The 17111-nt window shown below is 41.9% G+C and overlaps 2 protein-coding genes across 5 annotated transcripts; both read right to left on the bottom strand.

Annotated features, from left to right (window-relative positions):
- Positions 1-1185: 1185 nt before the first annotated feature.
- Positions 1186-7225, bottom strand: ak7b (adenylate kinase 7b). Its single transcript, XM_017475785.3, has 18 exons — positions 7096-7225; positions 6102-6257; positions 5911-6022; positions 5730-5824; positions 5539-5649; positions 5348-5431; positions 5075-5163; positions 4626-4716; positions 4464-4541; positions 3927-4076; positions 3667-3795; positions 3440-3533; positions 3150-3278; positions 3019-3072; positions 2708-2905; positions 2238-2455; positions 1370-1528; positions 1186-1234 (listed from the first exon to the last, which is right to left on the bottom strand). Exons 1-18 carry the CDS (start codon positions 7189-7191, stop codon positions 1196-1198), a joined length of 2082 nt encoding a protein of 693 aa, XP_017331274.1. The 5' UTR covers positions 7192-7225; the 3' UTR covers positions 1186-1195.
- Positions 7226-7791: 566 nt separating this feature from the next.
- Positions 7792-17108, bottom strand: LOC108269781 (anti-Muellerian hormone type-2 receptor). 4 transcript variants are annotated; one of them, XM_017475788.3, is made up of 11 exons: positions 16034-17108; positions 13903-14106; positions 12908-13081; positions 12527-12631; positions 12132-12211; positions 11807-12022; positions 11241-11355; positions 10226-10371; positions 9388-9544; positions 8800-8936; positions 7794-8481 (listed from the first exon to the last, which is right to left on the bottom strand). In XM_017475788.3, exons 1-11 carry the CDS (start codon positions 16062-16064, stop codon positions 8377-8379), a joined length of 1470 nt encoding a protein of 489 aa, XP_017331277.2. In that variant the 5' UTR covers positions 16065-17108; the 3' UTR covers positions 7794-8376. The 4 variants fall into 4 exon arrangements, with proteins under 4 accessions (XP_017331276.2, XP_017331275.2, XP_017331278.2 ...); XM_017475787.3 differs by lacking the exon at positions 16034-17108 and having other exon boundaries at positions 7792-8481; positions 8800-8921; positions 13903-15984; XM_017475786.3 differs by lacking the exon at positions 16034-17108 and having other exon boundaries at positions 7793-8481; positions 13903-15979.
- Positions 17109-17111: the final 3 nt, after the last annotated feature.

Here is a 17111-nt window from a genome sequence, read left to right as displayed (position 1 = left end):
ACGCTCGGCGTACGATGGATGTGACTCCTACAATCAATAGCATTGCTCCAGAAGTCGAGCAAAACATCTGGCAACCTAACAGAAACGTGTTAAAATACGCAGAACATACTGTTCAGTACAACATCTACGCAAAAATTTTATTTTTAAAAAAAAAAATACACCATTTTAGAATACGTACAATATCGTAAATTCCGCGTGGGAATTCCGTATTTTGACAAATCCGAGAATCCGTACGTCAGAAAGCCATACTGAGAATACAAGTACGAGCGATGTGCACTGAGAAGCAATGCTCAGGACGGCACGACGTCCGAGGAAAGACCTCGCCGGGAGGAACGGAGACGACAGGGTGTAATAAATACAGCTCATTTAGGGAATAACACAGGACAGGTGTACACATTAGACAAACAAAGCGACGATAAGAACTAAAATAACGGTACGCTGTTAGGACGCAAACAAACGCGCGTGGAAAGCCGGGCCTCGCACAAACAGGAGGAATTGTGTGACACGATCCGCTGCTTATTCGTGTTACACTTTTACAGACGACGCGAATACGCTGACTGAAGTGATTGAAGTTTCTTTATTTGGCTTATACGGTGTGATCGCCTTCACACACCAAACACGCGGGGAGTACAAAGACCTTTTTCGGTTCCACGCGAGACGATGCCAACACCCGAGTCCATTAAAGTACCGACTCTTAATGACGACTCACGTTTATTAGCGCGTTCGGCGCCACGGACTAACGACTTCCTGAAACAATGGACCGAACGAACGAACGAACGTTTGCGGAAATGGGATCATTTTTGTTTACCCGCGTAATTAATTTCCCGCTCGCCGACTCGCGTATGAAAATGTTTAATTATCCGCCATTTGTTCCATCGATCCTTTGGAACTGTACAGCAAACCGAGGCAATTACGCCATGCCGCGTCTACTTTCCTAGTTATCGGGCGCTCCCGAATACATTATCGTTAATGAACTTTTAATTAGCAGCTGGCTTTTATCGTCGGTTGCGGAAGCTTTTAAATGGACAGGTACACAAACAGCAGAGTCAGAAAGTTTGCAAGCAGCGTTCGCTGACTGTAAGGACATTTTATTTTCCCGTGTAATTGAACATCGACGACCGGGTCGCTTCTTTTCCCGAAAACATCACGTCCTGTAGTTTTATTTCTCTTTATACCACAACGGTCCTTCTGTGCTTTATTCCATTTCTGGGTTGTTGTTGAGGAGATATTCAGCCTGAAACATAACAGATGATGAGAAAGCAATGTTTTCATACAAAATACACACCGCTGTATATTCACTCACACGGTGTACACGGTGTATAGGAGTATATATTGAAACGCAGGGTCGACGAACGGTGCGGAAACCTACCAGGAAGTCGATTGGGTCGTTTGGTTGGATTCTGTATAACTCAGTCAGGCCTTGAGACAGAACGGGTATCACGGTGGACATCAGATACTGCCTGGCAGATTCTTCTTCATTCATTAACAGCTCCTCTTCCTGTTGCTTCACTTCTTGTAGGCACCGATTCTGACACACACACACACACACACACACACACACACACACAGAGGCGAGCATGCAGCGATGCAGCAAAACGAAACAACACCACCAGAGGAAAATCTCACGGGGACATTTGGATAACGTTGGAACGTCGAACCTTCGTGTAATTAACCCGAGTAAACGTTTCGAAACCGGCCGAAGTTGCTGATGATGGAAGATGGAAGTGGGTGTGGCCTAATGTTCTTTCGATAACGAGGTTGTTTTTTTTTTTTAAACTAAATGAAATGAGCCTCGCACTTTGAATCACACAAGGGATGAAATCGGATCACAAGTGCGGGTCGCGTGCCACACGGGACTCGGCTGAAGACGGTATAATATCCTCTAAAAGTAAGAAGTAACCAGGGAGTGGCCAGCTAGAGCTATGATAACACTCTGGTGAGGGTGATTTCTGTCGTGAGGACGAGTAATGTCTCAGGGTGATGTAACGGAGCCAGAGATACACTAAAGGTCTGTGGACACCTGAGCCTCACACCTATATTCGGTTCTTCCTCAAACTGTTACCATGAAGTTTGAAGAACACAATTGTACAAGATGTCTTTGGATGCTGTAGCTTTACATTTACAATGATCCTTCCTTGGTACTAAGAAGCCCCGATTTCTAAATATCTGAGTATCACTCAGAACCCTAGTGGTCTTTAGTGAATGAATCCAAACCCCAGTGTAGTGTGTGTTTGTACCCATTCCTCCCAGCACTCTGCTCTCCGCTCCTCATCTTCTTCATCCCTGTGCTTGGCTTCGGCCTGGCGTGCCTCCTCTTCCTCCCTCAGCCTGATCTCCGCCTGCCTCCGTTCCTCCTCCAAATGCTTTGCATCGGGACCGTAGTTCCTGACCTTCCCCACGCTCTCCATCACCTTCTCCATCACCGGAATGTTCTCTGGGTCATCGGTGTTGATCTCTAGAATAACGGAATGTCAAATATTGCATTTTGTGATTTTAGAGCCCTCTGCTGTTCATGGCATGAACTGCAATGGCAAGGAAAACGCTGACAGGCTCGTGACGATACGGATGAATGATTATACATTTCATATGGTTCGGCTAGTGAACAACCTGAATCGCTGTCCAACGAGTTCAATTTCAGCTCTGGTGATACCTGAAAGAAGAGCGTGTCGGTAGAGAAACTGTACTGACGTCTATCTCTGAGGCCTACCTATACGCTCGGGGTGAATCTCCAGCTCGTCAAAGTAGTTCATCACGGTTTCATCCTCTGAACTGTTTTTTCTGAACGCAGCCAGTCGTGGAAGAAACTTATCGAAGGAGTGTGACGTTCTCTGCACAACGCTCTCAGGCAGGTTCAGCACACGTTCCTTCAGGAACTTGTCGGTGGCATCCAGAAAGAACACAAACTCTACACACACACACACACACACACAGAAGTAAAGGAGCAGTCAAGAGAGCTAACATAACCAGCACTGGACTCAACATAACTCCCTGCATTTACATTCTTAGAAATCTACACACCTGGGATGATTTTGTCACTGGACGAGCGCTCGTCTGTAGCTTCATCATCCTCGGCTGCGCGATATAACAAACAACATCAAAATCAAATGGAACGGACTGTTCAAATTGAACGAATCAATTAATCGTCCTACCAGAAAACAGCTCCTTAGCTCGATTGTACGTCTTCGGAAAGCCGTCCAGGACGAAGCCTTGATTTCTACACGCCTTCGTCTTCAGCTTGTCCTTCACGATTTTGAGAACGTACTGCTCATCCAACCGACCTGAATCGAGAAGCGATACACGTCCATTAAAGTTTTCATTCCCGGTCTCATCTGGATAAAGTTTAGGATACACTCCTTTTTTTTTTTTTTTCTTTAAACACTGTCCATAAAAACAGGACAGGAATATCATTAGGCACTGGTATGAAATATCCGTCCATAACCGTTTTCGTTTTCTTCCATGCTCCTCTTCAGTGTCTCCAAGAGCTCCTGCGATTCGTCGTCCTCGTTACCGTCTTCCACGCGGACACGCGACTCCTGAACGCAACCGTCGGTGAAACGTTAATACACGCCGAAAAATCCAAGCACTCGTCTAGCGAAACCTGTCAGCTGTTAACGTACACGGTACATAAGGTTCCCTTCTTTCTAAACGCACTGGCGTGACGCGTACCAGGTTAGCGAGAGTCTCCGCGATGGTCTCTTTGAGTTTTACATGCTGCAGTTTATAGTGCTTGCATATCTTTTCAGCGACGGCGCTTTTCCCGACCGCAGGAGGTCCCAAGAGACAGATGCGAACGGGCTGAAAAGAAAAAAACAAAAACGATCAATCGAATCAATCGATCATCGATCCAGCCATCCGTCACTGCTTGTTATTACAGTAATATGGACATATTTAATAATTCTAACAGTCACACTTTGTCAGTGATTTACCAGCAGGCCTCGGGTGAGCTTGTATTCCTTCACGACGTGGTCGATGTTCTCCACAATGCCTTTCTTTGAAACCCAGTTGATAGTGAAATTGTCTGCGAGGAAAATGGCTTCCATTCGAAGGTTGACGAACAAATGGTCAATTTCTGCTTGCTGAGAAACAACAGCAACAAAAACATAATGTGTTGGCCATTATCAACAGGCCAGCAAAGTGATAGTTACAGCAACTTCTTGCACTAATTGGTTTATTATTGTAATTAAAGGAACTTTTCGTAATGATTAGCGCTCTCTGCTGAATTTGAGGCAAACTGCGATTAAAACAATCGACATTGGTTTCGCCGCACAAGGTTCGGTGTTGTGATTTGCCTTATAAGGAAAAGGGGCGGGACCAGGAATCTTATGATCTGTCTGGGGGCGGTGCTCATTTCCCGCCCAGAAATTCATGAAGAAACTAGTGAACTCCGTCGTATCGCATCGATATTGCCGTTCATGTTTTTTCAAAAGGATCGCACTTTTAATATAATTCGCAAAAACACGTACCGCCAATTCCTCTGTGAGAAATACGTCCTCTTTCGGAACGTTTCGGGTTTTTCCTGGCCCGAGCGCTACTGCTATTGCCTGGAAACAAAACGAAAAAGGACTGAGAAGCAGGAGAATATGTCAAAAATATCAGATATGATTACTTCCATTAGGGAAACTCACTCTGATGATGTCAGCAATGGTGTTCTGTGATTCGTCCACTGCGAGAAAGTACCGCGGCTTCGGCTTACGGTCGATTACGTTCTGCACAATCCTTTGAGGGGAAAAAAAACAAAACCCAGAACAAATGTTCAGTCGTCATTAATCTGTCAGGAAACAATACAAGACATCACCATATTAACACGATTCACTTGGTGATTTGATTCTTTTGAACTACACATGTAAGCGAATCAAATCGTATGAGTTGTGATTCATTGAAGATTTGAACAGGCTTCATCCAGAAAGATTGAACAGGTGACAGTGAAGATCTGTAGAGTAACCCACATTCGCCCCTTCACCTGGGGTCGGATCTGATTGGTTTTTTTTTTTAAAAAGGGCCAATTTTGATTCATTTATGCTTACGAATCAATTCGCTCCGAAAAGAATCGTTCGCTTTTCCAAACACTACTGACCGTGCCAGATCACTGATGTGAATAGCAGGAACGATGTTGGACCCGTCTCCGAAGACCGGCACTTCCCGTTCCTCTCCCAACCACGCTGTCTACAAGAGGGCAGTGTCACAAACGCTCGGTTACACATCGATGGACGCTGATTAATCGTGAATCAGTGAGTCAAAAAAGATACATGATCGGATTCCTACTTAAACTTAAAACGCCCGATTACAGCAGCAACACGGGTACGGCGTGAAAGGATGACGTGTGAAAGGTGAAACCGTCTCGATTTACCTTGAAAAAGAAATGGAAGGCTTGCTCGCCCATTCCGTACTGCAGTCCAGATGCAACCACGTAAGTCGAGAACTGCGACTGGTTCTGAAGTGTACGATACGATACTGTAAAGCTCGAACGATAAGGAAAGCGAGCGAGACGAGCACGTAAAACTTTGAAGAAATAGTACAAAATAAAACAGCTGCACTCACAGATTTTCCCAGTTTAACCACAAGCTTCTCCACAGCGATGTGATCTTTAAAGTTGCCGTGCGGTTTGCGTCTCCTGTAGTCCTCTTCCGTAAAAGGAACCTCTGGATCATCCTGTAAGTCAATAAAAACACAATGCACTCAGAAGTAGTATGGATAAGTTCATAGTAGAGTACGATCAGTTCCACACTTACTGCATCGAGTCTCTTAGTCTGCGCCCACGTCATGACCGAGGAGATCAAGATGAACGTCTTTGGTCCAGGAAACGCATCGATGTCCTTGTGAAGAGCTTTAAACAAACACACAAAGACAAAACTCTCCATAAAATGTTAGAAAAAAACAGTTCATACGAGCCAAAATATCCATCGTAGATACCTGAGACCGCCCAAGAGGCTTCTTCGATCTGATCGGTACGCTCGTTGTAAACGTTATAAACGACGACGTCCGACTCCATCAGGTGACGGAAGAGCTCTTCACGTGTTAAGTTCTATGGAAACGGTAGTAAAGTAAAGTAGTAAATAAAGGAACATCGCCGGGTTAACTACAGCCTTAGATATTTCACTCACAGTGTATTCTTCTACTGCAAAACGTGACTTCTCTTCGGTTTTCCCCGAAACGGTTCCAACGATCTGAAAAGTGCGTCCTTGGGATGATTGCTTTTCTTCCTCATCATCTGACCGGTCGGGAACATGGGCCACTCCAGGAACACACCAGGATAAAAACTTAGTGCATTAGAAAGAAATGTTAAAAGTAAAGAAAAATACAATTAAACATATTGAAACACACAAAATACACAAAGTTGAACACTACACCGCTGCAATTTGCGAACACGACCAAATTTTCATTTAAACAACGACACTCTGTAATTCTTATCCATTATAGTCACGTTTAACGTTTCAAGAAAATGTCCACGAAACAATCAGCCGTTCTCTCCGGCCTTCCCTGTCTCCCTTTTTTTTTTTTTTTTCTCAAAATAAAAATTAAAAGTAGGTCGTCACGTTCCAGAGACACTGCAAAGCGCAAACGTCTGTCCAGAAGATGTCGGACGAGTCAGAGTTATAAAGCTATAGCTTTACCATGGGTCTGACTGATGGCAAAGCGCTGACACGGGAGACTCCTTCCATGAACGTTAAATAAACACGTCTTTACCGCGTCAACGGTTATGCACGGATTGCGTGATCGGAACGAACTAATCTATAAACAAGACACGTTTGATCGCTGTTGTTAAAACCATTCAAAATATCTATTTAGCGCTGCTAAGTGTTAAATAAAAATTCGAGTGCAAGTTTAAGAATTTACAGGAATTCATCTTTAGGGATTTTGGAGGTGTCTGTTTTTAATACTAATCCAAATGAATCATTAATATAAAGAGTTGTTTTTAGTTTGTTCATCATTTCTTTAGAATTATTACAGACTCAAATGATGAGCTTTGAATTAGTACTGTATATATTTAGGTGTGAGAGACTGGCTGCTTATTCTAACGTTACACAGTAAGCTAACTACACCTAATTTACTTCTATGGAGTTTACAAAAAGGTTTCAAATATAAAAGAAAACTGACCTCTGCGATATATTTTGAGGTATATTTGTCTACATTATTGATAAAAACGCGTTTGGATGGGTGAGGGTGAGGGGGTTTCTTCGTTTCCGCAGCCATATTGTTTTTTGTTTATAGTTTGTTCAGGCTCCGTTGCTCCGACAACTAGAGCTGGGAGCCGATTCTTTGAAGAGTCGATTCTTTGATTCCAAGCATTAAGTGGACAGAAGCTTCGGAGTCGATTCTTCAAAATGAAGAGAAACAGATTCGATTCGAAAGGAGACGACTTCCGCTGGGACTGTGTGACAAACGTCGTCTTACATAACAAAGAGAAAGAAACAGACTTAATTTCCTGTCTGCCTTTACTTTATATACACACACACACACACACACACATATATACATATATATACACATATACACACACACACACATATATATATATATATAAATATAAATCACACTATTTGGTCAATCCTACGTCAATCCTGTGAAGTTGCGGTTTTGTTTTCCCATATTTACCCCGTGTGGGTTTCCACTGGGTTCTCTGGTTTCTTCCCACCTTCCAAACGCACGCCTGTTAGTGAACTCTATAGCTACTTACCACTTTTATGCATATAGGTGTATGAAAGTGTACTGCATTGGACCGCCGTTCCCGCTTCACACCCAGTGTTCATAGATTCACCGTGATCCTCAACTTCTTCGTTTGCAGCTCGAAAATGGAATTGATGTTTGGGTCGTTTTTATTCGATTCGATTTGAACGGTATTAAAATGACTTCGAATGAATGAAAAGACGGCAAAGCAGTGAGGGTTATTTCTTTATTCTGCATTCAGAGACGTTACACCATGAAGATCACGTGACACTGGACACGGCGTGCGGTGTGTGTCTTGAACCACGACCTTGATATTAAATCAGAAGATCCTCGCAGAGTAAAGGCAGCAGAGGACCACGCACCCAGTAGCTCCAGTAATGTTAGAACATCGAGCAAAGCGGCGTGAAGAAGCGTCTGAAGAAGCTTCGAGAAACCGTACTGCATAAGCTGCATTGCATTCTGGAAATCTGGATCCAGTAAATGCACCAACACCTCCGCTAATTCTACGTTGGATTTTTGTGTTAATATGAAACGGTGAGTGTTTTGCAGAGATTAAAAGCAAAATACCTGACCTGATGATATTCTTTATATAAGCGAATATAAACGCTCACAGAAATGTGCTACACGTCACACTCACTAGTATCAGTTCATCAGCGAACCTAATATTCGCCAACATTACATTTGCACACGTTGGGTTTTTACAAAGCAGAATCAGAGGTTTAAAGAAGCTAATCTGTTGGCCGCACACTCTGCTGTGAGTCTTGCATCGGCATCGTGATCCCAGCAGTCTTCAAGGAGCTCACGGAGAAGCAGTCCCTGCAAAACGGAGGCGAAGCAGTCAAAACTGGTCTCACAGTACAACTATTCATAGTGAAACAACTGATGATATTTATTTAAAAAAGAAAAGAAAACGTGCGATCCTCCAGTTGTTTTCAGGCTTAAAGGCAGTGAATATCGAAAAAGAAAAAAAATCCACCAGATCAGACACACGTAGTCGAGAAAAATCTGTCAACCTCGGTGGCGTGAACTACACACGGGTGATTTTAGTCGTCAGAAAACTGATTTAAGTGGCTGCGTAACCAGATTCTGAATATGCCTAACTTTCCCGTGCATAAATATTGCTGTGTACTGTACCTGGGAGATTCTGGCCCACAAATGAGGTACAGTTGGACGCAATCTTTTCTCCAACACAAACGTAAGAAGATCTTCAAGGGAAGGACTGCGTCCCAGTTCCGCCTCATACGGCAGCATATGTTCTGGAACAGGAGAACCTAGAAATGATGCATTGCATGAAAGCGTCAGATGCTCAGTAACTTAGAAAAACGTGTCCGGAATGTTCTGTAGGTAGCATTTTCCACGTTTGTTGTATTTACGGTAATACAGTAATATAATTAATTAGGCTGTTTTAGATAACCAGTTGATGAAATGACCATCAGGCCTTCTTGAATTGACTAAAATCTTCCAGAGAGCAATGTTTTTAATTTCAGCAGCTACACACTTTGTACACAGTAAAATCCACAGTGTTGAATTAACACCTGCAGTATTTTGCTTTGTGGCATCACTAAAAACGACCAAGGCATCTGTCTTCTGTGTTTTTTTTTCCACCCCTGCAGTCATTGTCTCAGTATTTGTCCACTGTATAAACTGAATTTAGATGGTCCTCAAAGCATTTTTTTTTTTCCTTTTCTATCTGCATCTATTTTAAAAAATGCAAATTTATACCTTTGCAGAGGTCAGAGCAACGCATCAGCAACTCCCAGAGCAGTAGTCCAAAGGAATACACATCTCCCTGCAGCAAACAGCGACCGCTGCTCAGATTAACGTATCCCTCCAAGATCTCAGGTGACATGTACTGCAGAGTCCCCATCTGAATTCTACCCTGCCAAGTGTCAAGAGGACATGCTTAGGATTCCATTTTCTCTCATTCAAAAAAAAAAAAAAATTCGTCATCTTTTCCGTAGTTTTAGCGACAAAAATGATTCGGGACTCCGTTATTTTTAGGCTATTTTATTAGTCCGATGAAATGCTGAGCAGCAAATAACGGGTCAAAGTGAACTTCACAGCAATTAACAGACATATACAGGTTGTAAATGACATTTCCAGCATCAAAAAAAAGAAATAAATCTGTGCATAATATAAACCTGTGTATCATATACTATTTACCATGGACCAGTTCTTGAAATACATTCGTTCTGGACGTGAGCGCGCGCAGCATGGAAGCTCATGTCCGTCAACTGCTTAGAGTCCTGCTTACAGCTCAATGAGCGGCTTTCCTTTAGATGGAGAATGCAAGCAGTGCTTGGGAGGTTTCTTTAACGTCTTAAATCATTTCTTTACTGTCCGGTGACCAGAGAATGTACTCGTTGACTAGTCTATGCGACCCTGAATTAATACTCGCTCACTTTGCATACAATAATCTCATGAGTCCAGATTTTGTCCGATATGCCTAGTAACCCTAGTCTATACTCGTAAGGACTGAACCTCATTAAGCAGATCACGTGGGTTAAGAACGAGTTCAAGATCAGAACATATGGTTAGATAACGTAGAAGTGAAGCAAACCTCTACTATGCCGGAATAACCCTGCAGTGCTTGGCGGTGGAGCACCGTGGAGCATCCAAAATCACACAGAGCGCAAGAACCATCAGCTCTCACCAGAACATTACTGCTGCTGAGATCACAATGAGCCACCGCTGGTTTATAGACTCCTACAAGACGAGTGAAATAAACAAAACATGTATTTGGGATACAAAGAGTACAGTCAAGTCCAGAATTATTGGCACCTTGAAATGATTGTATAATTCAGAGGTGAGAGTTTGTCACCAAGCGAGGCAGGAGGCGAAGATCACGTTTTCAAAACTGCACCGTTTAGTTGAACGTGTGGATGGTTAAATTTTAAAATGTCTGAAGAGGTTGCACCTTCCAGGAGCAATCCACAAAATGCAGTGCCTGAACTTCACCAAGCCTTATTTCAGCTATAACTCACATCATGGACTTCACCAAACCTCATTAGCAGAACAACTGGACTCATGAACTTCACTTGGACGTTATCATTATTAAAGGTATAGTACAGATGGAATCTGGAACTTCATAAAGCTTTATTGGTGCTCCAACTGGAATCGTGAACTTCACCAAGCGTTGCTAGTGCTACAACTTGGACCGTGAACTTCACCTGAACGTCAAGACCATTAAAGCTACAGTACAACTGGAATCGTGAACTTCACCAAGTGCTATAACTGGAATCATGTTCACCATGAACCATTTCTGATTTCTGAAATCCCTTAAAATTGTGGTGGTGGTGGATAACCCTGTCCAGGGTGTACCCCGCCTTGTGCCCGATGCTCCCTGGGATAGGCTCCAGGTTCCCCGCAAACCTGAAAAGGAGTAAGCGGTAGAAGGTGGATGGATGGATGGATGGATGGTGGATAACTAATGAGTTGTGGTCACGGTCGGTTGTGTTATGTCTAGCTCAAAATATCACTCATTATTCATTTGCTCATTCTCATGAAGGGTACTAAATAATTCTGGACTTGACGACAAGAAAATGAGATAAATATACTGGTCTGAAGCTCCTCACCGTTCATTTTCAAGTCAGTGTGCAGATAGGCCAGTCCTTGTGATAGGGTTTGAGCTAGTTTTAGCGTACATGCCCAGTCACACACCGTTCTACGCAGAAATGCATTCAAAGAACCCTAAAATACAAGATTGAAAAAAAAAAAAAAGGAAGCACCATCAGATTACCGTTGGATACCGGGGAAAATGACACATATAGAATTTGGAGAACTGAAGAAAGATGTTTTTTGTCTCTTTGTTGTCAAGCGTAATACGTCGACACGATAATAGAAAGTAGAAGAAAAGAAGAAATAAATGCAATGAAGTAAACGTCTCATAGGAGTAGCCAATATATTGCTGCTTGAATCACATTGATCATTGCCAATTTGGTAGAATTTATCAATACGGCTTCCACCCTTATTACTGAGTGTTTTATAAAATAGCACTTGATGCAGCACATCCTATTATTCGCATGTTGCGAGAGTTACATTTTTTACAGCTTAACGAAGACAGGACAGAGTAAATCGAGGTCGTGAAATCGTCAAGAACTACCCTTGACTTGATTTCCCCCCAGATATAATCCTCACTCACGTGGGTTGCCAGTTCCAAAACCAGCACGAACTCTTTCCCCATTTTTCCATCTCCAAGAAACCTTACAATCCCGGAATGCATCATTAACGGCAGCTTGTGCACATCTCTCTCTTTAGTGAACTCTTTTTGTAGTGCCGTAGGAAACACTTTCAAGGCCACCAACGATCCCCGGAACGTTCCCCTCCATACGCTGGCGAAATGGCCGCAAGCAACTACCTACAAAATAAACAAACATCGAAATCGAAATCGAATGACGCCGATGCGCTCAAAACTGCCGATTTAATAACGATGATTTAACGAGCTTATAATTCAGCAGAATCTTTACCTTTTGCATCTCCAGGTGTTTGCCCAGGTCAGTATTAGCTACCTCGGAGATGTCATGTGTGTTTGGAGGTGTTGCAGACCCTTTATGTAGGGAAGAAATATAACTTATTTTCTGGACATAATTACATGTACGACTCCGCAAGTTGCGCTCCAAATTTTGAAGAAAGCCCGCCGCAAAATCAAGCATTTTTTTGGTCGTAACAATCGCAAAAAAAAAAAAAAAAACTATATATAAAACTATAAAAATATACAGAAGTAAAGACTACAACACCATATAAGGACATTTCGTTGCAATTGTTATCATGGCATTTATAGTACAGAGTTATTATTTCATTGGTGTTGTTTTTTTTTTTTTTTTTAAAGAAATGAGAACATTTTAAAGAACTGTATTCTTACTGCAGTGCTGATGGAGATTTTTCCACTTCAGTGCCATTATGAGGGAAAACAACAGAATCAGAGCTCCGGCAAAAGGAATAATGACGACGTTGGCACTCAGGAGATCTATACAGACCGAGACAGCGTAGAATTTTCTCTTCATTTTCATTCTCATTTTCACGGGGCTGAAGTGACACTTGCGAAGATTTGAAGCTTATCAGACGGTATTCATAAACGTACTGAAAAATGTGCAGCCGGACTTTTGAATACATGTACACAAGAAAAACGTACACGGTTGTGCGAAGCGGTCCGGTACATGCTCTCCGGATCGGCGACAACACGACTGGAGATTCTATTATTATGTTTCCCAAACAGCATAAGGTATATATGCAAATAAAATACCTGTAGTACTTGAGGTATACTGAGGGTGCTTGTATTCAGTTTGCTTGGCTTGCTGGTTCCAGGTGATGTTCGCGTTGCAGAAATCTGAGCCGCACACACACCCGATGGTGTTCGGATAATGTATCGATGCACGGCATGACAAGTTCGGGCAGTCGGTCCGGATTATACTACAACCTTAACAGGGAGGAAGAAAGAAAGAAAGATCAATCAAGCATTAGAGAAGATAAACCAGGCCTCATAATTCCAACAGGAAGATAGTTGGTGGTCTATCTATACCCAAGTCTTTGGGATAAATTAACCTGGGACAGTGCATATAAAGAGCCAGTAAACTCCAGGACACCTGGACCTCCAATTTGGAATTTTGACGCCCTGAAACTTTAAGATCATGTCCATAAAGATGACGACATGTCCGTGTTGGTACCAGTCACGGATGTATATGGAAGAGAAAAACTTCCAAGTTGAATTTGATGTGAAATATCTCACTTTTTTTTTGGATATATTACTGATAAAATGGTATCGCTTATTGGATATTTCTCAACATGAATTGCTTGGCTTTAGTTTTAACCAACCTCTAAAACTTCGTTCAACTTGTTTGGAAATGGGAATTGTGGAAAAACTTGGAATTACATGATCCCAAAGATGATTTATATGATGTTTACAAAAGTATATAGAACGGATATTTACTTACAATGTTACTTACAGTACAGCTTTACCTCTTACGATTAGAAGGAATGCATTCATCCTGTATAGACCTGTGGTTTGCAGCCAGAACTACTCTTATAGAAAGTTAATCAACACCTTCTCACCAACCAATTCAAGGTGTCAAGAGTACTATGGTATAAATTAAAACCTCATTTAAGCGTCTTTTTGTCCCATCGTGTGGAATGAACAGGAGGTTCGAGCTAGCTTCTGATGATCGCATCGGCTTTCCAAAGGTGAGCAAAAACGAATGGGGGGGGGGGGGGGGGTGGCTGAGCGAAAGGCATTATTGTTACCTAAAAGGACAGGCGTTGGTTCTCCACTCTCCAGCCGGAAGTAACCCATGCAGCAGTTAGTTCTGGCACAGTGCTGACTGAGTCCACTTATGTTCCCTTCTCTCTGGGTCCATTCAGTGTTTTCTGGACTAGCCAAGAACACACATCTCCTCTCTGTAGTGACTGCGGGTGGAGGGATGCATGTCGACAACCAAGCTGTGGATGCTAAAAAAAAAAAAAAAGTAATTACTCTTCGATTAGCTTGTATTCTATTCATACGCTTCAGAATAATGAGAGTGGCGGCCATATTGTTAAATGAAACCACAATTTATCTGATTAATGTCCTAACAACTAGGACAATTCATGCATCAATATACTGGTAATATACTAGACTCCCATTAGATGTTAATTTTAGTGCTGGCCATCTTGTCTTTCATATATAATCATTTTTAAATTGCTTTAATCTTTTATTACATTTAACTTCAAAGGGGAAAAAAAAAACAAAAAAAAAAAACAGCTACGTATTTCCTTCTTCAAACCTGGCAACCTTGAATAATCTGAATGGCAAGCCCAGATTAAAAACAACTCGAGCACGTGCGTAACCCGACTCTGAATACATCTAACTTTTCCATGCATATTGATGCACTGTAACTTTTGGACTTACAATCCCCTCCGTAACTATTGGAATGGCAAGGTAAATGTATTCGTTTGTGCTATACACAGCTTTCACAATCTTTCTGTTCCATGTCTGGTTGTCAGTACACCAGCGGTTTCTTTCTTTTTCAGAACATTCCAAATTGTTGCATTGGCTATACCTAATGCTTGTGCAATGGCTCCGATAGATTTTTTTTTCTAATTTCCCAGCTTCAAAACGGCTTGCTTTTCTCCCATAGACAGCTCTCTGGTCTTCATGTTGGCGTATCCTTTTTAACGACAAATGTAGACGTTCAGAGCTATTAATTCATTAAATTGAATCAATTTAACAGGGCACACCTGGGCAGCAAGAAACACCTATCAGTAATATCAAAGTAACATGATTTAAGTATCAAGTTTTACCATTTATAACAACGGTTTCACTTTATGTCAGGCTATGTAACACCTCCAGGGGTACTTAATTTAATTTAAGGCAAATCATTCAGCACTCTTAAAAATAAAAGGTTCCAATTAGAACCAAATGGGGGGTTTCAGCCTGATGGCATAGGAGAACCCTTTTAAGTTACACAAAGAACCTTTTACTCTCAAGTTCTTTAGATAACCTTCTGCTTTAAAGAACCCAGAAATGGTTCTTCACAGCAGTGCCACAAGGAACCGTGTTACCATCAGTTGTACCATAGTGCTTTAAGGAACCAGAGTAAGGTTCTTACGAGTGTTGCCAGGAGAACCTTTTTCAGTCCTACAAATAACCTTATAGGGTTCACTTTAACCTGTTAAGGGATGATACCTGAGGAACAAATACACTGCTCTGAAGAACCGTAAAGAGCTTCCTTCATCTCCAAAGAACCATAAAGCGCAATTCAAGAACCCTATAGAATGAAACATGGTTTTTGAACCCACGGTGCTGTAAAGAACCACTGAAGTACTTTTATTTTTAAGAGCGAGGTTAATCATTTGCGTTCAGCTGAGAAAGAAGAGGTTGGAAACACCTGCACTTATCTACAGGTCTTCAACACCGAATGTCAGTACATTGTTAGCTCACTGAAATAAAGAAATTCAGAGTATTCGGAGGATTGAATCGTTCACAAAACTGTCGTTTTAAGAAAGTACCGAACGTTCAGTGTGTAACCTTCATGAAGGAACAGGTGAAAGTTACAGTGTTTCTAGTGTCCCTTCAAAAAAAAAAAAAATAATACAAAAAGCTTATTAGCTTAAATATACTGTATGTAACAGCCTTTTACACAGTTCTCTGCTTTGGACATTATAAACATTACAGTTTATCTCATGCTAAATTACACCAATGTTCGTTTTTTTTTTTTTTAAACAAAAACAGAACAAAAATCATGAGCAATTCTATTCTTCCAAGCCTACAGTTTAAAGTAACATAAACGCAGTGACTTCTCGGAAGTTCCTGTTCTTTATTATAAACAATAATGGCTTAGTTTCTTGGATGTATACACACATCTATATATCTATAACAACGTGTATTTGAACTTACCTATTAAAACAATGCTCACTGATAGTCGCATTCTTCATGTGAGCAACAGACGAATCATTTACACAGATGCTTTGAACCACAGAAGAGACGACCTTGAAGGCACTCCCACACGGGATGAGTTCCAACAACACGACACACATTCCAGCCAAAGTTAGTGCCAACTCGGTGTATGATTTATTGAAAAGCATCGAAAATGCCCATTTCCACCATCAGGGCAATAATTAAGACGTTCCAGTCGACCGGAAATGTTATGAATCGACCTGGAATTGGACGCGTGTCTAAATCGTCTCAACCAAAAATCTCCAGTGATCACAGCTGGAGAACTGCAGGAGTTAGTTAACGTCTTGGGGGCAGGAAGTCTCCAAAACTACAATCTGAAGTCACCGACATACCCACAAGCTGTTTGGAAGGGTTTGAAGAAAAAAGCCTCTACTCTCATCCAAAAACAAACTCGAGCGTCTTCAGTGTGCAGACACTACTGGAACTTCAAATGGGATCGGGTTCTACGGTCAGATGAAACCAGAATAGGGCTTTTTGGTAATAAACACAGAGGTGGTTTTGGAGCACACAGAGAGGTAGCCGTATGGAAAAGTACCTCATGCCCACGGTTAAATATGGAGGTGGAGCTTTAATGTTTGGGGCTGTTTTTCTGACAGAGGACCTGGACATTTTGTTAGGATACATGGCATCATGGACTCTATCAAATATCAACAGATATTAAATGAAAACCTGACTGCCTCTGACAGAAAGATTCAAACGGGTCGTGTTCGGATCTTCCAGCAGGACGATGATCCAAAACATCATCAAAATCAACACAGAAACGGTTTACTGACCACAAAATCAAGGTCCTGCCCTGACCATCCCAGTCCCCTGACCCGAACCCCATAGAACACCTGTGGGGTGAATTTTTTTAATCCATTGTTTCCTTGATTTTTTTTTCTTTTGTTGTATAGTATGCACTGAATGGACTCGTTGATGGCGAAAGAAACATTCCTCACCAAAATGGTTGAATTTGCATACAACAACCTTGTGCTAGCCTAAAAGCAGATAGCTACAGTTTAATAAACTGCCCCGCCTC

This window comes from Ictalurus punctatus, chromosome 9, assembly GCF_001660625.3.
Source record: "Ictalurus punctatus breed USDA103 chromosome 9, Coco_2.0, whole genome shotgun sequence".
Classification (NCBI taxonomy): domain Eukaryota; kingdom Metazoa; phylum Chordata; class Actinopteri; order Siluriformes; family Ictaluridae; genus Ictalurus; species Ictalurus punctatus.
Note: the sequence above shows the minus strand (reverse complement) of the source record. Positions and strands in the feature narration are given on the sequence as shown.